This window comes from Rhinolophus hipposideros (genome assembly GCF_964194185.1).
Source record: "Rhinolophus hipposideros genome assembly, chromosome: 3".
Taxonomy (NCBI): domain Eukaryota; kingdom Metazoa; phylum Chordata; class Mammalia; order Chiroptera; family Rhinolophidae; genus Rhinolophus; species Rhinolophus hipposideros.
Window position 1 is genome coordinate 19,751,097 of NC_138049.1, and position 24,227 is coordinate 19,775,323.

At 37.3% G+C, this 24,227-nt stretch overlaps 1 protein-coding gene across 1 annotated transcript in view; it reads right to left on the reverse strand.

Moving 5' to 3' along the window:
- ZC2HC1B (zinc finger C2HC-type containing 1B) overlaps positions 1–22,430 on the reverse strand; it is a gene marked incomplete at both ends in the record, with an annotated part of 32,817 nt that extends 10,387 nt beyond the window's left edge. The window contains 6 exon segments of the mRNA XM_081041535.1: positions 13,860–13,998; positions 14,542–14,661; positions 16,934–17,011; positions 17,013–17,072; positions 17,075–17,130; positions 22,391–22,430. Coding sequence (XP_080897661.1) covers positions 13,860–13,998; positions 14,542–14,661; positions 16,934–17,011; positions 17,013–17,072; positions 17,075–17,130; positions 22,391–22,430 — 493 coding nt within the window.
- Between the last annotated feature and the right edge of the window lie 1,797 nt (positions 22,431–24,227).

The window sequence follows — 24,227 nt, forward strand, 5'->3', positions numbered from 1 at the left end:
GAAGGGAAGGCATGCAAGGGCTCAAATAAAGGACATGGCAGGGGGAAATTGTTCTACCTACGTACGTACTTATTTCAATTAAGAGTGTGCCCTTCAAGTGTTTACATCATGTTTTTTAGAAAGTTAATTATACTTAGGAACTTCCCAATTAAATGAATTTTTTAGTGAATTCTCATTCTGGATCGCAGAATGTTAGCATTGATGATACTCATAAAAGCATAGGAGGTTCAGAAGCCCAGGTTGTGGTACTGCGTGGGACAGAAAGTCATACAGGAGTTAAGGGGCTTCAGAGGGAGGGATGTTTCAAAATGTGTGTTTGGGGGATGGATGTAAAGCCAGTGTCACTGGCAGAAGGCCATTACTATTGCAGTGCTAAATTATTTTTCACGGCACTCTGAAGTGAGGAGGAAAATCATACATTCAGGAAGGAGGCAGCCAAAGGAAACAAAGGCGGGGATTCACAAAAGAGATAAGAGAAAGGAAAGGTGATCAGAAAGTGGCTCCAGAAACAACTCCAGCTTCCAACATCAGAGCGTCCCAGGCAGCTCTGTAGGTACCAGGTCCTTCCCGTTGTGTCATACCCAGTCGTCTCAGTTGGGCTCTGGTTTGCAAGTACCAGATGGTGAGAGAAATGCGAAGTGAGAAAGATCCCAGGTCTTCTTAGAACATGGAGATGCTCACAGCAAAGGCAGCTTGGAGCCTACTCCTCTAAAGCAAGCAGAGACGCCAGTGTTGTTTTATTTTGTTTTAGGCACCTTACCTTAAGGGATGACAGAATGGATATGAGCAACATAAGAGAATCACTTTCCATCCAGGAAAGATCTGACATAGCACCAATCTTAAACTCTGTATGAAATCTGGGTTAGTGGATAGTCAAAATTCCTACGTGTGTGGATGGGTAGTTAAGGCAGCAATTTCTTCAAAGTTAAGAGTCTTTGAAGGCATCTTTTTAGGCAGTTTGGGGAACTTCCCATTTAAAAAAAAAAATCATTTCCTAAAATGAATACTTATAAAATGTAAGAACTGGAAGAAACTGGGGTATAATAAAAGATTAGCACTTAACCAAACCTTGTATTTCACACTCTGGAAGGCAGTACTTAATCATTAATTCAATGCACGTTGAACACCTGTTATGTGTCAGGCAGTTTTATACCTGTGGATGGAATGTCCCTGAAATCAAGGACTAGGCATTCTAATACAGAAACAGTTTCCCACAGTGATAAATTCCTTGAAAAAAATAAAATAGGACAGCATTGGGAAACGGTGAAGGCTCTGCAACCTGCCGGACTAGTTTTCAGCCCCAGCTCTTCACTTACTATGTGTGTGAACTTGGGCAAGTTACTCAACCTCCTTAAGCTTCAGTTTCCCCAGTACCTGCGTATCATCCATTTCATCGGGCTGTTGTGAAAGTTAACTAAAAGAATCCACACTTGGGTTTGGCACAGTGGGCAGGTAGAACATACTAGTACTATGAGGAAACAGGTCCAGCAAGGTTGTGTTTCCAACTACCAAACAAGAGTGAAACTGCTTAGAAAAGTAAAATAAAAAGTGCCATTATCATGCAGAACTCACGATGGTGTAGAAAACCATCTAGAACTCGGCTCTTGGCTTGGTGGGTGTTTCTTCAGGTTTATCCGCGGAAAGATCAAGGCTTATATCAGAAATGCTGCTGCCATGAACCTACTCAGTTCAGGCAAAAACATGATTATGGCAATGACTATGCCGTACTTACTCTCGCTCGTTCATTCATTCATTGCTGCCCTTCGGTGTGTTTGGCACTATATGTCACCACGGAGACAACCAAGTTGAACTATATGACCCCACTAACAAACACCTCAGAGACGACTAGGCAAGGAAGCAGACAATTACCATTCCGTGCAGTAAGGTGTGAAAAGAGGAAGCACCAACTAGGCCCTCCAGGAACCCTCAGGATGGACATGAAGCCCTGACTTAAGGGGGCAGAGGAAGGGAACTTTACATATTCTGAGAATCAACATTTTTCAACAAGAACAATCTGAGCACAGCGTGACTAAGCCACATGTTCGACTCTCGTCTCACTCTGAGTCACCTCTTCCTCTGTCAATAATGATGTCATTAAAATCACTATGTACTATTTATTTCAATAGATGATGGTCTTTTACGTTGGATGACCAAGGGTTTCTTATGAGGCCTATGGGGAAGACGTCGGATCTCATGAAAAATTAAAGTAGAAAAAGAAGCGTCATTTAAAAGTGCAAGCATTCTATTGAGGACCCATGTCTATGTAGCCCTGTGAAATGGTGACCAAATGTCCCAGGCCTCACAGAAAACCCCAATTATAAATATTATATCACTTTCCCCACAAACTGTCACAACGTCCTGGAAAGTTGAATGATTTGGCACACTTACCTAACTCAGTAAGAATAAGAACAAATATATAAACATGTCACAAAAACTGAGTCACAAAATAGGGAACTATGTTGGAAAAAAAAAGAAAACTATTGCAAACTTGTGTGTATACTAGGCGATATTATGTATCACTCTAGTTGTATCTCTACACATTTTCTATTGCTTAAGCCTAACAATATATGGGCTAATATGAAATCCCTGAACAATCAAAATAATTGGATAGTAATGAAAATGTGCTGTTGTATATAACCATTTTGCTTGGTGCATAAAATGATAATAAGGTCATAAGAAAGAAGTTAATTATAAAGCAATATTTTAGCATAACATGTAAAGGGCAGAGAGATAAATTGTATGCTTGATGAGGCCTTACAAAGGGATTTATTTAAAGAAACTATAATCCTTACATTTTAAATCCAACATGAAAATGACAGAAATTTATATAGCAGGACATCTGACATGATTTTATTTATTCAACTAAAGAATCATAATGTAGCCATTCAACCCTATAGCTTCTGCTATTAAAATGAAGTATGTCCCATAAAAGATGTTTTTGTTATATGAAGCTTGTTGCCAAGGTATTATCAAAATCGCAGCTCTCGTTCTTTCTAATGAACATCTTAAGAGAACACTTTATTTTAACTACATTTTCATTAGCACCCAGCAAAAGCAAAACACTAAAATTACTTTCTAGTATAAAAGCTGAATTATTTTTCAGGTCAGTGGGTTTTTTTATTTTTGTTTTTTTTTTTTACTTTTATAAATGAACTTACATGCAATGAAATGTACCTATTTTAAAGGAATAGTTCAATAAGTCTGACAAGTGTATATATTTGTGTAACTACCCCAATTAAATATAGAACAATTTCATCACCAGAAAAAATTCTCTTGTACCCCTTTGAGTCAATATTACCCCAAACCCAGTCTCAAGCAACCAAAGACCTAGTTTCCTATCACTAAAGATAAGTTATGCCTACGCTATATAATTTCATATAAGAGAACATTCATGGTGTAGTAGCAATTTCTTCTTACTGTTGAGTTGTATTCTATTTTGTAAATATTCCACAATTTGTTTATCCATTCACTTGTTAATGGACATTTTCAGTTGTTTCCAGTTTATGCTATATAATTAAAGCTGCTAAAAACATTCATGTTAAGGGCCTATTTTCAGTTCTTTTTACATAAATACCTAGGATTGGAATTGCTGTATAATTAAGTCTATGTTCAATGAAATAAATACCAGTTGGAAGGGGCTGTACTATTTTATATTCCCATCGGCAGTGCATGAGACTTCCAGTCGTTCCACATCCTAGCCATCTTGTACTGTCAGTCTTTAATTTTAGCCATTCAAGTAGGTATGTAGTGGTGTCTCGCTGTGAGTTTTAATTTACATTTTCCTGATGAAAATAATGCTGAATATCTGTTCATGTGCTTATTGGCCATTAGTTTTTGACGTGTCTGTTCAAATATATCTCTTGCCTTTTTTTTTATTGGATTGTTGTCTTATTGAGTTGTAAGAGTTCTTTATATATTCTTGATATGAGTCATTTGTCAGATGTAGTATGAATATTTTCTCCCAGCCTGTGGTTTGCCTTTGCATTCCCTGTGTCTGTCAAAACGAAATTCTTTAATTTTGGTGAAGCCCAATTTATCAATTTCCTTTTTCAAAATTGTTAGCGCAGGTTGTGTCATGCATGCCTAAGAAATCTTGACCCTTAGATCAAAGAGTTTTTTCTACAAATTTTACAGTTGTAGCACTTATGTTAGGTCAATGATCCATTTGAATTAATTTTTGTATATGGTGTAAGGCTCAAGGTTCATGTTTCCCATAGTGATATCCAGTTGTCCCAGCATCATTTGTTAACAAAACTATCCTTTCGCACATTGAATTATCTTCGTCAAATATCAATTGCCCATGGATGGGGCGGTATGTCTAATTTTAGAGCCTCTTTTCTGTTCAGTTGATATACCAATGCCAAGTTGTCATGATTACTGTAACTTCTGACATCCGGCAGTCAAATTCTCCAATTATATTCTTTTTACAAATTATCTTGGCTATTTCAGATACTTTGAATTTCCATATAATGTTAGAATCAGCTGGTCAATTCCTACTTGGCAAATAAAACTTGCAGGGATTTTTATTGGAATTACATTGAGCCATAGATCAATTTGGAGAGAATTGATATCATAACACAATACTGAGCCTTCCAAATCATGAAAATAGTAAATCTTTCCATGTAATTTGTTCCTCTAAGTTCTCTAAGCAATGTTTTATGGTTTTTGATAAGTCTAACATATATTTTGTTAAACATATACCTAAGTATTTAATGTTTTTTACATTATTGTAAGTGGTGTTTTTAATTTCTTTTTCAATCGTGTATGCCTAGTATGTGGAAATACAATTCACTTGTGTGTATTGATCTTATATCCTGAAAGCTTGTTAATTCTCTTTAATTCCAGTAGCTTTTTTACAGGTTCCTAAGATTTCCTATATTTGCTCATTCATGATCATGTTATCTGTGACTGAAGATAGTTTCACTTCTTCCTCTTCAATCTTTGAATGATATATATCATTTATATAAATGATATATACATATATATTCCTTATTACACTGGATATTATCTCTAGTACAGTGTTGAATAGAAGTGGTCAGAAAGCACATCCTTATTTCTTTTCTTGTACTCAGTGGGAATGTGTTTAGTTTTTCACCATTAAATGTGATGTTAGCTACAGATTTTTTAAATAGTTTTAAAAAATTTTTTGATTACAGTTGACATACAATATTATATTAGTTTCAAATGTACAACATAGTGATTAGACATTTACAAACCTACGAGGTGATCACCCTGATAAATCTAGCACCCATCTGACACCATACGTAGTTATTACAATATTGTTGACTATATTCCTTATGCTGTACTTTACATCCCCATGACTATTTTGTAACTCCAATTTATGCTTCTTAATCCCTTCCCCTTTTTTCACCAATTCCCCCCAACTCCCTTCCTATCTGGCAACCCTCAAAATTTTCTCTGCATCTATGAGTTTCTGTTTTGTTCATTTATTTTGTTCTTTAGATTCAACATACAAGCGAAATCATATGGCATTTGTCCTTCAGTGTCTGACTTACTCCACTCATCACAATACCTCTAGGTCCATCCATGTTGTTGCAGATTGCAAGACTTCATTCTTTTTTATGGCTAATATTCCATTGTATATATGTACCACCACTTCTTTATCCATTGATGGATACCCAGGTTGCCTCCTTCTTGGCTACTGTATGAGTAAATAATGCTGCAATGAACATATGGATCCACATGTCCCTTCAAAGTAGTGTTTTGTGTTCCTTTAGATAAACACCCAGAAGTGGGATTACTGAGTCCTTCTTTGTCTCTTGTTATAACCTTTGTTTTAAAGTCTATTTTGTCTGGTATAAGTATTACTGCCCCAGCTTCTTTTGTTATTGTTTCCATTTTCATGAAATATCTTTTTCCATCTCTTTAAGTCTGTGTGTTTATGATCTAAAGTGAGACACTTGTAAGCAGCATATATAAGGATCTTGTTTTCTTATCCATTCAGCCACCCTATGTTTTTTGATTGGAGCATTTAATCCATTTACATTTAAAGTAGTTGTTGATAGATACGTAGTTATTGCCATTTTATTACTCATACTTTTTATCTTTTTTTTTTCCTTCTTCTTAAAGAAGTCCCTTTAACATTTCTTGTAATACTGGTTTGGTGGTGGTGATGAACTCCATTTGCTTTTTCTTGTCTGGAAAACTCTTTATCTGTTCTTAGATTCTAAAGGATAGCTTTGCTGGATAGAGTAATCTTGGTTGTAGGTCCTTAGTTTTCATCACTTTGAATATTTCCTGCCAATCCCTTCTGGCCTGCAAAATTTCTGTTGAGAAATCAGCTGAAAGTCTTATGGGAGCTCCCTTGTAGGTAACTAACTGCTTTTTTCTTGCTGCTTCTTTCCTTCCTCCCTCCTTCCCTCCCTCCATCCCTCCCTCCCTCCCTCTCTCTCTGTGTCTCTTTTTAACCTTTGAGTTAAAAAAAGCATTTTAATTATGCTGTGCCTCGGTGTGGGCCTCTTTGGGTTCATCGTGTTTGGGACTCTCTGCACGTCCTGTCTTGTATGTCTATTTCCTTCAACAGGTTAGGGAAGTTTTCAGTCGTTATTTCTTTAAGTAGGTTTCCAATTCCTTGCGCTCTCACTTCTCCTTCTGGTACCCCTATAATGCAAATGTTGGTATGCTTGATATTGTCCTCGAGGCCCCTTAAACTACCCTCATTTTTTTGGATTTTTTTCTTTTTGCTGTTCTGATTGGGTGTTTTATGCTATCTTATATTCTAAATCACTGATTTGATGCTCTCCTTCATCTAATCTACTGTTGATTCCCTCTCATGTATTCTTTCAGTTTTTGTATTCTTCATTTCTGACAGGTTCTCTTTTGTTTTCTATCTCCATCTTTATGTTTCCTATCTCTTTGTTGCAGTTCTCATTGAGATCACTGAGCGTCCTTATAACTATTGTTCTGAACTCTGCATCTGGTAGATTGCCTGTCTCCATTTTTCGTTCTTTTTCTGGAGCTTTGTTCTCTTCTTTCGTTTAGGACTGTTTCTTTGTCTCCCCATTTTGGCTGCCTCCCTGTGTTTGTTTCTATGTGTTAGGTAGAGCTGCCACATCTCCCAGTCTTAGTAGAGTGGCCTTATGCAGTAGGTGTGCTTTGGGGCCCAGTGATGCAGTCTCCATCCCTTGAGCCTGGTGCTGCAGGTGTGCCCCTGTGTGGGTTGTGTGTGCCCTCCTGTTGTAGTTGAGCCTTGGTTGCTGTTGGCACATCAATGGGAGGGATTGACTCTCAGGCTGATTGGTTGTGAGGACTGGCTCTGACTACAGGGGAGGAGCTGTTGTGCAGGGGCTGACCCTATGGAGCAGGATTTACTTTAGCAGCTCTGCCCAGTCTGCCCTTTGGGTGTGTTGTCCATGGAAGCAGCCAGGTGGCGCTTCAGCTTGGACCAAAGCCAGACACTGGGTGTTGGGCCTGGGCCTCCTGAGAGGGGCCCAACAAGTTCAGCCCCAGCCTGTGCCCTGCCTGGAGCCACCTGGAATGAGCCACAAAGCAATCTGCAGAAGGCCACAACATGCACTGGGTTTGGAGGTGCCTGAGAAAGGCTAAGCTGTTAACCGAGGCAGGGTGCTACTAGTGCTGGGCTTGGGGATGCTTAGCAAGCAGTATGGGGCACACTGCTTGTTTGGGGGTGAACCTTTGATAGATTTTAGGAAAGTCTACAGCATGAGACAAGACAGGTCATTTGTATGGAAAAGACTTGGGTAGGCCTGCAAGTTGGCTGGGGGCAGGGTTTCAGAGCATCACCAGGGTGGGGCCAATGGTGTTATCTAGGTTGACAGAGACTCAGATATGGGTCTGCAGGCCAGGAGGGGGGTTGGGATCACCAAAGAAATGGATTCTGCTAGCACTTCTGTTTGGAAGAAAGCTGCCTCTCCAGCCAATACCCTGAAGCCAGACAATTCAGTTTCTCCCTGTATGTCCTTGGCTCCTTTCAAGCTGCTGCCCCAGTGATAGAGCTCAGAATGAGTGAGTCTGTCACCAAATAAGTGTATGTACAGGCCCTTTTAGAGAAACATTTGGGACTCCAGCTGCCCTCTGTCTCACCCAGACACGATGTCGGCTGGTTTTCAGAGCCAGAAGTTATGGGAATTTCTCTCCCCAGCACTGGGCTAGGAAGCCTTGTGTGGGGCTGGGACCCCTTGCTCCTCCAGGGGTATCTCCATAGCCCAGATATCCCTCCCAATTTTTAACTTCCACACATGGGTGTGTGACCAGACCACTCCACATCTCCCACCAGTCTTGACATGGCTTGTTCTGTGTGTCTTTAGTTATGGGACTTCTGTTCAGCTAGACTTCTGACTATTCTCAATAATGGTTGTTCTGTAGTTTAGTTGTAATTTTGATGTGGTTGTGAGAGAAGATAAGCACAACATCTACTTATTCTGCCACCCTGACCCAGCTATAGATTTTTCAAAGATGTCCTTTATTGTAAAAGTGCCCTTCTATTTCTACCTTTCTTTTTTTTTTTTTAAACATGTATAGGTGTAGCATTTGTCACAGGCCTTGCCTATGTCTGTTGAGATGATCACACGCTTTTAAAAATAAAAATATTTAAAAATATTTTAACAAACTTTAATTTTAAGAAAATCAATAAGATGAATTACATTTGCTATTTTCTTGTGTGTTGCATGCCATTGAATCATCTCTGACTCCTGGTGACCCTATGAATGAGTGATGTCCACAGTGTCCTGTCCTCACAGCCCCACTCAGCTCCTGTAGACTCATGCCTATGACTTCTGTTATGGAAATCCATCTCATATTTGGTCTTCCACTTTTCCTGCTGCTTTCTATTTGTTAGCAGCATTATTGTCTTCTCCAGAGTACGCTGCTTTTTCACGATGTGCCACTTGTTCGACTTTTTGGTGATTCAGGGTATCCATACAGCTCTCCTCCAACATCATATTTCAAATGAATCAAGTTTTTTCTTGTCAGCATTCTTCACTGTCCAACTTTCACATCTGTACATAGTAATTGGGAATGCGAGGGTGTGGATGATCTTAGCCTTGGTCTCTAATGACACGTCTTTGCTCTTGATGATCTTTCCTAATTCTTCTATTGCTGCCTTTCCAAATCTCAGCCTTCTCTTGATTTCTTGGCTACACTCTTCATTTGAATTAATGACTGAAGCAAGATAAGCAAAGTCTTTAACAATTTTTATGTCTTCATTATCTACTTCTTTATCTATTTGATGTCTTCATTGAAGTTGTATATTTCCTCTGTGGTCATGATTTTTGCCGATGTTCAAATGCAGTTCTTCTTTGGCACTTTCTTCTTTCACTTTCATCAGAAGTTGTTTCAAATCATTGCTACTTTCTGCCAGTAAGATGGTATCATCTGCATATCTTAAGTTATTGATATTTCTTCCACCAATTTTCACTCCTCCTTCTTGAGCCTAACCCAGTTTTTCATATGATATGTTCTGCATACAGATTAAACAAATAGGGAGACAAAATGTACCCTTGTCTGACACCTTTGCCGATAGAAAGTTATTTTCTTCTTTCTACTTAAAACTACTTCCTTCCTTCTACTTAATTTAGGTGTCATTTGTTCTTTTTCTAACTTTTTACAGAAGAAGTTTAAGGTAATTGACTTAAACCTTTCTCCTTTTCTAATATAAGTATTTAAAGCTATAAACTTCTTTCTAGGCACTGCTTTAGCTAAATCCCACAAATTTTGATATGTTTTCATTACTGTTCAGTTCTAAATGTTATCTAATTTCTCTAGTAATTTCTTCGTAGATCTATGGGCTATTTAGAAATGAGTTGCTAATTTCCAAATATTCAGGAATTTTCTAAATATATTTTCATCATTAATTTCTAATTTACTTTTATTGTGGTCAAATAACATAATCTGTATGATTTCAATCCTTCTAGATTTATTGAGATTCAATTTGTGGTCCTACAGCTGGTCTATCTTGGGTGAATGTTCTATATTTATTTGAAAAGAATTGTATTCTGTTGTTGCTGTGTGTCACATTATAGTTACAGACGTCAATTAGGTCAAACTGGTTGACACTGTTGTTCAAGTTGTCTATATTCCTGATTTTCCTGCTGCTTATTTTATCAGTTACTAAAAGAGGAATGATAAAATCTCCAAATATAATTGTGAATTTGTCTACTTTTCCTTCCAGTTTTGTCAGTTTTTGTTTCATGTTATTTGCAGCTCTGTCACTAGGTACATCAACATTCAGAACTGATAGGTCTTCTTGATGAATGTATTTTTTAAATCAGCATTTCAGTTTATAATAAATACTCTGAAGTTTACTTTGCCTAGTATTACTATTAGGCACTTCAGTTTTATGATTATTTGCATGTATACCTTTTTCCATGCTTCAAACATGCCAGTCTATAGTCGCTTTGACATTGTTGGTGTTTTTTTTTTCCTCTTTTTACCTTTTTATCCAAGAAGAAAGGTACAAATCATAAGTATATGGCTCCATGAAATGTTCGCAAACTGCACACACCCGTATAACCAGCCAAGATCAAAACACAGTGTTCCCAGCAATCCTCCTTGTGTCCCCTTCTGGTCCTCCTCACCCCACTAAGGAAAACCAGTGCCCGACTTCTAACCTAAGATTCAAACGTGAAGATTCTAAAAAGTTGAGTTTCTGCTATATATAAATCAGGAAATCTGCATTTCTGCCATCCTTTGAGAAATTAGATCCGGCAATTCTGGATGTGTGTTCCTTTGAGGCACCAGCCTGCTGAAGCAAGAGCAGCTGTCCTTTGGGGAGGGTGTCATCTCTCCAGACCCACACAGCCCACCTCCTCATTCTGTCACTTGCCTGGCCTGCTTATTTGTCTTTATATTTAAAGTATGTTTCTTCTGGAAAGTAAATAATTGAACCTTCCTTTATTATTCAGTTTGACAATCTCTGCCATTTATCTGAAATGCTTAGGTATTTCTATGCAACAGTTCTATGCAACTGTCCATATAATTAAGTTTAAGTCTATCATCTGCTATTTTTCTTTGTCCTGTCTGTTCTTCATTCCTTTTTCCTCTTTTGGAATGATTTTTTTTTCCATTTTATCTCCACTCCATATATTGTCTTATTAGTTATATGTTAATATTTACGAGTATTTACTCTAGGGTTTATAATAGTCATCTTTACTATATAACACTCCACCTTCAAGTAATCTATACCTATTCATGTATAATGTGAACCTTTCAACAATGTATGTCCATTTTCCTTAACCTTGTTGTACTGTTTTCATACATATCACTTTCACATGTTATAATCCTCATAATATGCTGTTATTTATGCTTAAATAGTCAATTAATAACATCTGGCTAATATTATACTCAATGGAAAAAAAGACAAGGATGTCTTCTTTTACCAGTAATACTCGACATAGTATTGGAAGTTCCAGCTAGAATGTTTAGACACAGGAAATAAAAGGCATACAAATTGGAGAGGAAGAAGTAAAATTATCTCTTCCTTGTGAATTAACACCATTCAAAAATGGTGTAATCTTATATGTAGAAAACCCTAAAGATTCCAGACTCCCAAAACAACTGTTAGAACTAAAAAATTCAACAAAGTTGCAGTATACAAAATCAACAAATAAAAATTACTTGTATTTCTATACAGTAAGAATGAACAATCTAAAAAGAAAGTTAACAACTCAATTTATAATAACATTAAAAAGAATAAAATACTTAGGAATAGATTGAACCAAGGATTTGAAAGACTTGTACACTGAAAACTATAAAATATTGCTAATGGAAATTAAAGAGAACATAAATAAATACAAACTCATCCCCTGTTCATGGATTGGAGGACAATATTGTTAAAATGACAACAGTACCCAAACAATGTACAGATTCAATGCAATCCCTGTAAAAACTCTAATGGTATTTTCAGAAATTAGGAAAAATCCTAAAAATTCATGTGTAATCTCGAAGTTCCCCAAATAGCCAAAACAATCTTGGGGGACTCACACTTCCTGCTTTCAAAACTTACTACACAGCTACACGAATCCAAACTGTGGTAGTAGCATAAGGACAGACATATGGACAAATGGAACATAATAGAGAGCCCAGAAATAAACCATGTCACATATGGTCAAACTGACTTTTAATAAATGTGCCAAGACCATTCAATGGGTAAACAATAGTCTTTTCAACAAACAGTGCTGAGAAAACTATTAATAGATAACCACATACCAAACTAGATACCAAACTTCCAATGAAGTTGGGATTTTACCTTACACTGCATACAAAAGTTAATTCAACCTGGATCAAAGACCTAAAGAGCTAAAACTGTAAAACTGTTAGAAGAAAACATAGGGCAAAGGCTTTATGATACTGGGTTTTGCAATGATTTGAGGGGTTTGACATCAAAAGCCGGGCGACAACAAAAAAGATAAATTGGACTTGATCAAAATTAAAAACCTTTTTGCATCAAAAGATACCACCAAGAGATTGAAAAGACAGTTCACTGAATGGGAGAAAATATTTGAAAATCCAAATCTGATAAGGGATTAATATTATTAGGTTGGTGCAAAAGTAATTGTGTTTTTTGCAATTATTTTTAACCTTTTAAACCTCAATTACTTTTGCACCAACCTAATAATATTAATTTAATTGAGTCCTAATTTCTAATTTACAGAAAGATGAGGGGATAGAGATGCATGTTAAACACTAATATGACTGAAAATACAGACATATTTAGAATGAGACATTCTAAGAGGATAATTGGCCTGGTAGGGGTATTGTGCGGATCAAAAGAGACTAAGGAGACAACAAAAGACAATGCATAAAGCTTGACTGAATTTTGGATTGTGACTGGGGGGTGAGGAGAGAGCTTTAAAAGACATTCTTAAGATAATTGGGAAAACATGAGTCTATATATACAGTGTGACAATAGTATTGTGGTTATTCAGGAAAATGTATTTACGCTTAAGAAATGCATACTGAAATAGAGGTAAAGTGTTATGAATTTTGAAACTACTTTTAAATAGTTCTGCCAGAGAGAAAGAGAGAGAGAGAGAGAGAGAGAGAGAGAGAGAAAACATGACAACAATGTCAACAACTGTCAAATTTCAGTGGAAGGTACATGAGTGACCATTGTACTGTTTTCTCCTCTTTTTTATAAATTTGAACATTTTCAAAACAAAAAGTTTAGGGGCAGCTGAATGGCTCAATTGGTTAGAGCGCAAGTTCTCAACAAGGTTGCCGGTTCAATTCCCGCATGGGATGGTGGGCTGTACCCCCTGCAACTAAGATTGAAAATGGCAACTGGACTTGGAGCTGAGCTGAAAATGGCACCCTCCACAACTACAATGACTTGGAGCGGATGGGCCCTGGAGAAGCACACTATTCCCCAATTAAAAAAAAAAAAAAAGTTACTTAAAAAAATAAAATAAAAAGTTTAGGGTAAAAAAGCTGTGGGTCATTAAACTATACAACTTAAAATGGTTAAAATGGTGAAGTTTATATATCAGGAATTTTATCTCAAAATAAATAAATAAATACAAAAGAACCATAAGTATCTGACACTAGGGAGCTGTCACAGAACTGCTTCAACTGCTCCATTCTCATAAACCATGGCGTGAACGGTATCCCCTGGAGTTAGGTAATGCCATGCATGACACTGGGAAGAGTGATGTTTTCATGTTGAGACAGAGTTAGAAGTAAACACAGAATCTTTTTGCAGAACTGGAAAAAAAATAGGATAAGATAAACTGTATAATAAAATTACTTTTATATAATTTAATGGCTATTGTTAATTTCAGATTGCAAAGGAGGGAGCAACGTATGGTCATTTGGCCATAAATCAAGCATAGCCCCAATTGGTTAAGAGAAAATATCAAAAGCAAACCAAACTGGACACACACCTGGGTTGATGGATGGAGGGGGTGGAGGTGGGAGAGGCCGGCCTTCTTTAATGGCTAGTGTACACTGCTTTGCTGATCGAATTGCATTAATGAAGTCTTCATGTTGTTGTCTCCAGTTAGCTTTCCTCACAGGTGGAGGCTATAAAAAAATAAAATCAACATACACTAACCTAGACTACATATCTCTCCATTATAATTTTCTTTCTTTATTTTTTTTAAGCTGAGACTTGAAGTTACAGGAAACAGGACTGTGAAATTGGGAGAGAATAGAGAATTTGTTTTTCAAAAGTACTAAAAGAGGTTTGGAAAATACAGAAATAAAAGTCACAAGTCACAGTAGTGAAGGAAAATGCAAAATAACCAGATAAACAAAGAGACCAGAAAACTTTAAAGGAAGACTTAAATGTAAGATTAAAAGTGACTTTCTTCCAAGCTAATTGCTAGATTTAATGCTACTCTAATGAAAATATAAACAAGATTCTTGTTTTGCCACATCTGGAAAGCATCTCAAATACATTTGGAAATCTAAGTGAGCATGATTAAAAAGAAAACAGTAAAGGTGGATTATACTTACACGACATTACACTGTACTATCAAGCAAAAATGAAACCAGAGAGCCAGAAAGAGGCTTTAATGTACTTAGGGGTGTAATCAAGAACAATAAGGAAGATATGGAGAATACCTTGGATTGAGGAGCATTTCTCACAGTGGGAATGTCAGTGCCCTGTAATCTTTGCTTTAAGGAATTGAAAGGTTTACGCTTTTTGCTGAAGAGTTTTCTACATATTGGTCCATGCCTTTCCTAGAAAAGAAAGAGTGGGGATTACATTTTTTAAAAAATGGACAATCACAAAGTTTGGAATGCCATAGTGTACTCAGGCAGCCCCCACTACAGTGACTGAGTTGCACCTTCAGAGCCAAGTTCATTCTCTAACTCTCAAATCACAGCAGAGCAAATCCATCTGGCTCTCCTCACCCATGTTACACATAACTAGATATGGTGTTCGGTCAAGGTCAAGAAAAGGCCTCCACAGCTAAAGAGAATTACTTCAAACTTGCTTTTACATATTTAACCCTACCACTGGGGCTGGATGAAAGGTTTTAAAAGCATTAAATAATGTTGAAAATATAAACTTTATAGTTTAAATTGAAATAAATATTTCGGATATTGAGCTATTTTCAGGTACTCACTGAAACCAAAGAAGTTTTGTTGGTTACTTCTTATATTCTGTTTCCTGCCTGCACTGTTTCTAAATTCCAAGAGCAAGTCATTCAGTAACATAGCAGGAAATTCGAATCCCAACAACCTTAATATTCAGTTTTACCATCCTTTTGACATAGCCCTTCGCGTACAGCAAGGGGTAAATGAGCTACCTACTAGTGGAGGAGCTTTGTCAGAAAAACTCTTCTGACCACTCCACATTTTAAAATTGAGCTTAACTGGGCCACTTTTCTACATACAGCCAATTAAACCACTTAACTCCTGAACAGGAGAGGAGAGGTTTCAAAGAAATATTTGAGAACATCTGTAAAAAACAAGTAGGACAACCATATAAATAAATGAAGAACACACCAAGTCCATTTAAGTTATGAAGACATTTTCCTTTAATGTACCCAAACATTTCTCATTCATGAAGTCATTTATTTCAGAGCAAATCTACGCTGATCTTCGTAAATTTAAAAATATTACAGTATTTGCAAGAATATCGCAAATATCTTTGCAGGAAAAACACTACTCCAGTCAGTAGTCCTTTAAGAACAGTTTCTGGTACAAAAACCGGGAAACAACACATAGCACTCTGCCTGTGTCCCAACTTTATAAAGTCTGCTACTGCACCACTGTGGGATTTGAACATCTTTGCCTTCTATTCTCAATCCTCTTCCTCGGAGGGTAACTCCTAATAGCCATCACTTACATAATTGCTTTGTCCAAACCCAACAAAACTGTGAACATTACTGCACCTGGCTATAAACAAGCCACACCATTAAAAAAAAAAAAAGCAGAGAGAGAGATCAGTTGATCAAATGCTCTCTGTAGTCTAGAGATAGGCCTAGGAAGTAAAACTCAAGTGGATCCAAGACGTACTTGACGGTTAGTGATCCCTCTTCGAATGGTCTCAAACCCCTTCCCATGGACGCAGCCCCAGGCTGGCCAAGGCATCAGACCCGTGGGTTGCCAAGCCACAAGAGGCCCTATGAACTTCCTTTCTAGATTCAGGCAGTTAAATAAAAGAACAGGTATTTCATTTTGCAAATTCCCCAGAGAAAACCTACACCCTCATTTTGGTCCCCCAAATGTAGTCAGGCATGTAGTCCAAATCCTTGAAGTTTAATGTAAGTCTCCTTGATCTAAAATGTCCCAACTAACAATTGCATTGTCATCTTAATTTTTAAAAATCATTTTTCTTGGGAATCTCTTTATAATATTGGGGGCTAATACCTGTTGGACTCCCTAATTCGGAAATAAATCAAGCTTTTATTCCATTTTATAGACATCAATCAGGAAACCTGATATGCAGTTAGCTTGAAAATGGTTTAACAATTAAATCTTGGAAAAGGCTTTATATCCATTTTGTTCAAATAACATAAAACCCCTGAAATTGGAGGGTTGTCTTTATACGTGGCAAAGCAGGAAACAGAGGGAGGTTAAAGGACTTGTCAGGATTAGTGACAAATTTGAGGCTAAAAGCCAAGTTTCCAGATGCTCCAAATTCAATGTTCATTCCTCTTGACTAGCTAATTTCCCTGGTGTTTTGGCCTTAAAAATTTGAATTTCTGATGCGTATAGAAAAGGCAAAAGAGCCAAAACCTCTCAAGAGACAATCAGCTGTGCCAAGACCCTTTCATCTGGTGTCCTTTTAGTAAGAGGACCACAGTTAATAAGTTCCCTTTTGAATGGGGCAGCATCGATCTGCCTAGGCATCCTCGGGCCTGCCAACCACAGGGTTATGTACTTCTCTTCCCTTGCTTTCCCTCCACATCTGTCTTTAATCTTTGCCACTGCGGCCTCCTCACTAACTTGACAGTTCATTTAACTCCAATGAAACACATCTACAAAACGTCTTTATGTTTACCAGAACATCTGCTGCAAAGCGTCTTCCACAGACTTCACAGGGAAATAATTCCTGATTGCCATCTGTATAAGATCCAAGAGCACATTATGTTAGTTTCATGGAATTGCCTGCCTGAGAAGAAATAACTAACTGGAGGAGAGACCTCAATAGCTTAACATCCTCACTCTCTTTTCCCTCCCCACCAACTACTTCCGTCTCTTAGAAAGATCATTTGTAAACTTACCTGTGTTTTCTTCTCCTAATAAACTTCTCACTTCACTAAACAAGCAAATTCCATATCCTTCAGGAAACCAGGGTATAATGTTTAATATTTAATATATTCTTAAGCAAAGTGCCTGATGGCTTTGGTTTACACGTAAATACTAATACCTTAGCATAAAGCCATAAGTAATCCAATGTAACACCTTCAGGATTCCACTAGAATGGGAGGGCTATATGTGTGATAAACAAAGGCATGCCAATTTATCAGACTGTATGAAAAAGGCCACTTAATTATCAAATGTAAGGTAAGTTTCCTGAGAATGGTTTTTCTCTCTCTCAATAAACTCTCTTTGTTGGAATAAACTCCTATCTGAAAGGAAGTAGGAGAGACTGATGAAATGGACCAAGCAGAACCGGTAGACTTGGATCCAAATCAGAAAAGAGGTGCCATTACAATGGGAAAAACGTATGAGGATGGGAAAGATCATCCCCTTGGTGGTGTTTGGGGGTCAGACCTCTTCATGGGGTCAGTGAGTAGCACTCACTGCTGCCATTTTATACACAGTGGCGAGCGAGTGAAGGATTATACACATAATATGTTCACTACTTGCTATTGTTGTGGTTTTAATATTCAATCATAGCAGTATTTAAAAAGTTAAATGAAGAAAAAACTCAAATATAAAAGAAAAAAGAACACAGCTGAAGCTGTGCCTATTAGATCCCAATGACTCCAAGAACCTGACCCACTGTAAGGGGCTCAATAAATACCTGTTGAATGTCTGGGTCAAACAAGAATGGAGTTTCTACCACAGGACCAATCATTCATTCAATGTCTGCTATATGCAACTCTGTGGGAATTTTGAGAGAAACCATACGTGGATCCAGCATAGAAAAGGAGAGAAAGTATGCACATAAATTACTTTAAATGAAGTTAGGAAAGTGTCTCAAGGAAAACATTATGGAATTCTGGGGGGGAAAAAAAAGAGTTTCACTTCATGCTACTTCCTTTTCGTTCATCTGGTTGAGTATATAAAGATTAAAAAACAGCTTGATCATGGAGAAGATTTTATATTAGCATAACAATCTGGGCTTTTTTCTACAAACAAGGGGACCAATCAACAACATGAGTAGGAGGAAGCTGAACAGAGCTCCAGAAGATGCAAGTGACAAAGGTGAGGAGGGATGAAGGGATGATGGTGGGAGAAAAGACAGCATTTTAGTTAAAAATCTAAAGGGGTGGGCCTGACGTGGAAAGAAAAGAGGAAATGGAAGACACTGTGGTCAAAGAATCAACGACATGACTACATTTGGGGAGCGTTGGGTTGTGGCAAAGGGAGAAGGATGCACAGGACTGAGAAGATAGTAGGAACAGAAATAGAGAATTTGAAAAGAAGGGCCATTTTAGTAAGAAAAATGACCTCAGCTTTGGAAATACTGAGTTTGAAATAGAGTTATCCAGCCAGCAGGAGGGAAATGAGGGAGGTCAGGGCTAGAGACACAGATGTAGGCTTTGTTTGGAGAGTGATGTAAAGGCAGGAGATTGCCAGGGAAGAGGTCATGGAAAGAGAAGTACAGGGATGATCCCTAGGGAACTCCATACTTTAAGGGCCAAGAAGATGATGGTGATAAGCCAGAAGGAGAAGCAGGAGAGAACAGGGTCATGGAAACCCAGGGAAGACAGTTTGAAAAAGGAAGGCCTGATTAACAGGAATCAGATGGTAGCTCATTACACACATTGTTGATTTAAATGATTTCTTCTCACATCTGCCAGATGGTATTGTATTTGCAACACAGGTCATCCATTACAGCATACAGAATTACCACTCGTGCTCTCTGTTCTTTTGGCCTTCTTCTGACTCTGTAAAACAGGGTCTTAAGTTTTATTTTTTTTCCCCAGCAAGGATATCACACCCCTCCACACACTTACTTGTTAAGAAAAACTACTCATCCTATAAAACTGCCTTTTCTAAAACACTAATGTTTATTTACTTTTATGAATTTATATTTATGTAACATTTGTATGGTGTTTTCCTGTTCCCCAAATGCATTTCCTATGTATTCTCATTTGCTCCTCACAGCAGCCCTGTGAGACAGACCTGGTACTATTTTTTCTTTATTTCACAGATAAGGAAACAAAGGTTCAAGGTTAGGTGGTTTCTCTAAGACCACAGGTAATAAATGGTAACACTGAGACTTGAACCTGAGTCTCTACAAGTATTAAGACTCTTTTATTCAATTCTCACCATAAACATAGACAATGTCAGCACTAGCCTGCAAAGCAAATGAAGTCCCTGGAGAAACAATGGCCTGTGGTTTAAATCAGTGAATTTTAAAGAGTTAATGACAGATCCAGTATTATTCAATTGAACAACTGAAATGTGGACTGCCACATTCTGAACCACATTCAACTTGGCCGCTTGACTATAACAAGGGAATACCCGCCTAAGTCAGTTGAACCAAACATGGAGGTCAAGAAGTCTAGTGTTTGCTACAGAATGCTGAATCACATGGACAAATGGTCACTAGAACCTTAACGGAATTCTTTGAAATAACCAAAATGCCCTTCAACAAGTGAATGAGCAAACAAACTGTTATATCCATACCCTGGAATACTTACAACTCATCAGTAGAAAGGAACACTTGATACATGCAACAACCTGGATGGAGCTCAGTGCTGAGTGAAAGAAATCAATCTTAGAAGGTCACACACTGTACGATTCCACTTGTACAGCATTCGAAAAAATGACAAAATTACAGAGATGGAAAATAGATGAGGGATTGCCAAGCAGTAGAGATGGCCAGGGAGAGAAGTGGTTGTGACCACATGAAGGTAAAATGAGGAAGACCTTTAGATGACTGAGCAGATGTGTATCGTTACTGTGGTGGCAGTTACACGTGGATAAAATGATACAGAACTATAAACACAACTGTACCAATGTGTATTTCTTGGTTTTGATGTTGTAGTTATTTAAGATGTAATTTGGCGGAAACTGGGTAAAGTGTGCATGGAATCTCTCTGTACTATTTTGCAACTTTGTGATAATTACGTCAATATAAAAAGTTTTTAAAAAATATCTAGGGGTTAGCAAATTGTGGCCAGTGGGCCAAATCTGGTGCTGCATGTTTTTACCAATAAATTTTATTGGTAAACAGCCATGCCCATTTGTTTCTTTATGTAATATATACAGCTGCTTTCATGAGACCACAACAGAATTGAGTAATTGTAACAGAGACCATATTACTTTAATTATACTTTTTGGCCTTTACAGAAAAAGGTCACCAACCAGTAAGTGATAATATAGTAATTAAAAATGATTTGTGGGAGAATAACATGGAAAATGTTAATGATACATTATATTTATAAATAAAGACTGGAAGGATTTTATACATTAACGATACACTATATTTACAGAGAAAGAATGAAAGGATTCCATATATATATATGGTGACCTCTTTAGTTTCCTGCATTTTCAATATATCCACAAAGATTATACATGACTGTTTTAAAAATCAGAATAAAAGAATAACATTTAAAAAAATCTTTTGACAGAAGATTCTAAAGCAATGAGTATCAATCTAGCTATTTCTGTTTTTACCCTAACTGGATGGAGTCTTACTTTGTAGACTATTAGCTATTATTTTTGTATATTGGTTTAAAATGTTAGATGATTTTTAAAATGAGGAACGGAAAGTGATCTGGAAGTGATCAGCAGTTTTGTTTAGCATGCTAACAGTGAAAAATAAGCATTATAAAGATCTCAGTTCAAAAATTTTATAAGAGGCCTGGAGAGGATTATGGTTGTAATGAAATTGGAAAAAATTCTACTTGTGACTAGACATTCTTTTTCTGAGCTAGAAGAATGCTTTGTAAAGACACCTACTAATTCATATTTCCTTATAAAGCCACGATAGAGAAGGAAAATGGAAGATGTTTTCTCATTCCGTTGTCTGCAAGTAAAAGATCTCTTAAGTCCTTTACAATCCGGATCATGCAAACATTAGCAATTTCGACATCTTCCAAGGCCATATGGCAAAGGTGGTGGCATGAGTCACAAAACAAAAATAAATTGACTAATGAGTTAGGATGGTAGAGAGAACACCCCATCAATATTTGCTTTCTCCCAAAGCCCCACAATTCTACAGGAAAGGAACAAATGGACATAGAGACATAAAGAAATACATGGACAGGGAGGAAAGAAGACAAAAATAAAAAATAAAAAATAAAAAAATTGGAATCTGGAAAGCTGACGGATGTAACAAACTCGGAGGACCTAAAGCTACATTAAAAGGCACTTCCCAGGCTGACAGTAGGGAGACTGAGAACCATCCAGTTTGCACTGCAGGAACCTTCAAAGTGACAGCAATCCCTGAGCAGCATAAACCTCTGGAACTGGGATAGGATAAATGAGGAAGAGACTGCTGAAATATGGAGGATCAGGGTGCAAGTTTTCTGAAAAGAAGGTAAGATTTCTAGATCGCCTATGGTTGATGTTCAGTATTTATGGTCGTGATGTTCCATCAAGTCTCTGTAAGCACTAAATAAGCCACGGACTTGTTACTCTGATGGGAAATACAGGATTAGATTCCTGTGAGTCTCTGGTCACAATATTTTTATCAACCTATCAATACATACCTTGTTTTATGTATTTCTATTTAAAGATTTTATTTAAATATTGCTGATTCAACAACACTGAACTCATGGCCAACAACAAACACTGTAACTCATGCTTGAATGAAGCTTATCTAACAGACATACTTGCTCCATAAGGCACATCACAGCCTTCCTGCACATAAAAACACTCGACAACACTACAACATTATTCTTGGGGGAAGTTTTAAACAGTGAAATCACCAAGAGAAAGTGAAAAAAAATATGAAAAATATGGCACTAACTAGGCTGTGAAAAGGACACTTGTTTAGAGTATGGGAAGCAAAGCCAGAAGGCAGAGCCTGTATTCTACCTTAGCTGGGAACATGCATATGTCAGGTGACTCAACTTTTTAACTGCTATGTGCATAAAAGCACCATGACTATTGATTTTAGGGTTACAAGTTTTAGCAGGTAGACAAATTTGCAAATAGGGACTCCATGATTTATGAAGACTAACTGCACACATATATATATATTTCTGCACACATATATGTGTGTACATATATATGTATATACACACACATATATACATATATATATGTATATAATCTAGTAATTAGTTTCATGAATAGTGATAATGAAAGTAGAGAACACCCCAATACCTACCTTCCTCTACTGGCTCATAGAACTCTTTACGTGCTACCATGTTTCCCTGAAAATAAGACCTAGCCGCAAAATCAGCTCTAATGCGTCTTTTGGAGCAAAAATTAATATAAGACCCGGTCTTATTTTACTATAAGACCCAGTCTTATATAATTGTCTGGCTAGGTCTTATTTTCGAGGAAACACGGTAGTCCCTTATTCCCAAGCAGAATGAAAACTTCCCTGGGAACAGAACCATTCCATGAGGAAATAACTAAAGATCCTGAGATTGGGAAGATTCCCAAACAGCTCACCCAGACCACCCTACAATAAAGCTCAAAATCATTAAATACTACTCATCCATTTAGACTTTCCAGTGTTTTCTTCCTCCAATCTTAATCATGGATAGGAATTTCCAAAGATCTGAAGGAAGTCTCTAGTATTTAAGCCCAAAACAAACAAACAAAAAAACAATTTAAAGGAAAATTAAAACTCAGAAATTAAAAGTCTTAAAAGAGAAATGAAAACCTCAATAGAAGGCTGGGAGATAAAATTAGGGAACTATTCCAGAAAATAGTAAAATAAAATAGAAATGGGTGAGATACATAGTAAGTTATAGAGTACCTGTCCAGAAGGTCCTATTCCAAATAATAGGAATTCAAGAGAGAAAAGGAGAAAACACAAGGAAGAAAATAAAAATACTTTTTAACAATTTCCAGAAGTGAACGGACATGAACCTTCTGGTAGACAGGACCCAGCACAATGGACGAAAATAGACCTATAACAAAAAACAACATTGTGAAATTTTAGAATATTGGAGACAGAGGTTCTGACGTGAGAGAGGAGAGAGAGAGAGAGAGAGAGAGAGAGAGAGAGAGAGAGATAGAGAGAGAGAGAGAGAGAGAGAGAGAGAGAGAGAGAGAGAGACAGAAGGTAACATATAAAGTATTAGGAATCAGAATAAATTCCAAACAGCAAAAATGGAAATGGGAAAAATCCTTTAAACTTCTGAGGGAAAATAATCTACAACCTACAATGTTATACCTAGCCAAGCTATCAATCAAATACGGAGGTAGAAAGCAAACAAAACAGAAATAGACTCATAGAGAAAAAACTGATGATTGCTAGACAGGAGGGGGCTTGGGGGATGGGTGAGAGGTGAAGGGATTAGAAAGTACAAATTGGTAGTCACAAAATAGTCACAAGAATGTGAAATATGGGGAATATAATCAATAATGTTATAAATACTGTGGAGGGTGTCAGATGGTAATGGACTTATGGGGGCGGGTCACTTCATAGATTATATAAATGCCTAACCACTGCATGTACACCTGAAATTAATATAATACTGAATGTCAACTATAATATATATGTATTTTATATATATTATATATATACACACACATAGTCACGGGATGTGAAATACAGCATAGGGAATATAGTCAATGGTATTGTGATAGCTACGCACGTTGTCAGGGATAGGAGATGTGTGGGGGCCTCTCACTTTATGAGGGGTGTAAATGGCTAATCATTGTTTTGTACTCCTGAAACTAATAATAAAATTAAAATATGGGGTAGAATACATTTCCAGACATGCAAGGTTTCAAAAAGCTTACATCCTCTGCACTGTCTCAAGAATTACTGAAGAATGTGCTCTGCAACAAGATGAGCAAAAAGGAAATTCAACACAGGAGGAAAGGGAACTCCAAGGATAACAGCCCAGCACCAGAACTAGAGAGCTACCTGAGTCCAGAGTGGAAGTGTGTGATTAAAGACTCAGACATATTGGAGGCTGTCAGCAGAGGCACTGCCTTTGTAATCTGAGAACAGTATGTCCCAGTATATTGGGTTCCCACTCTTA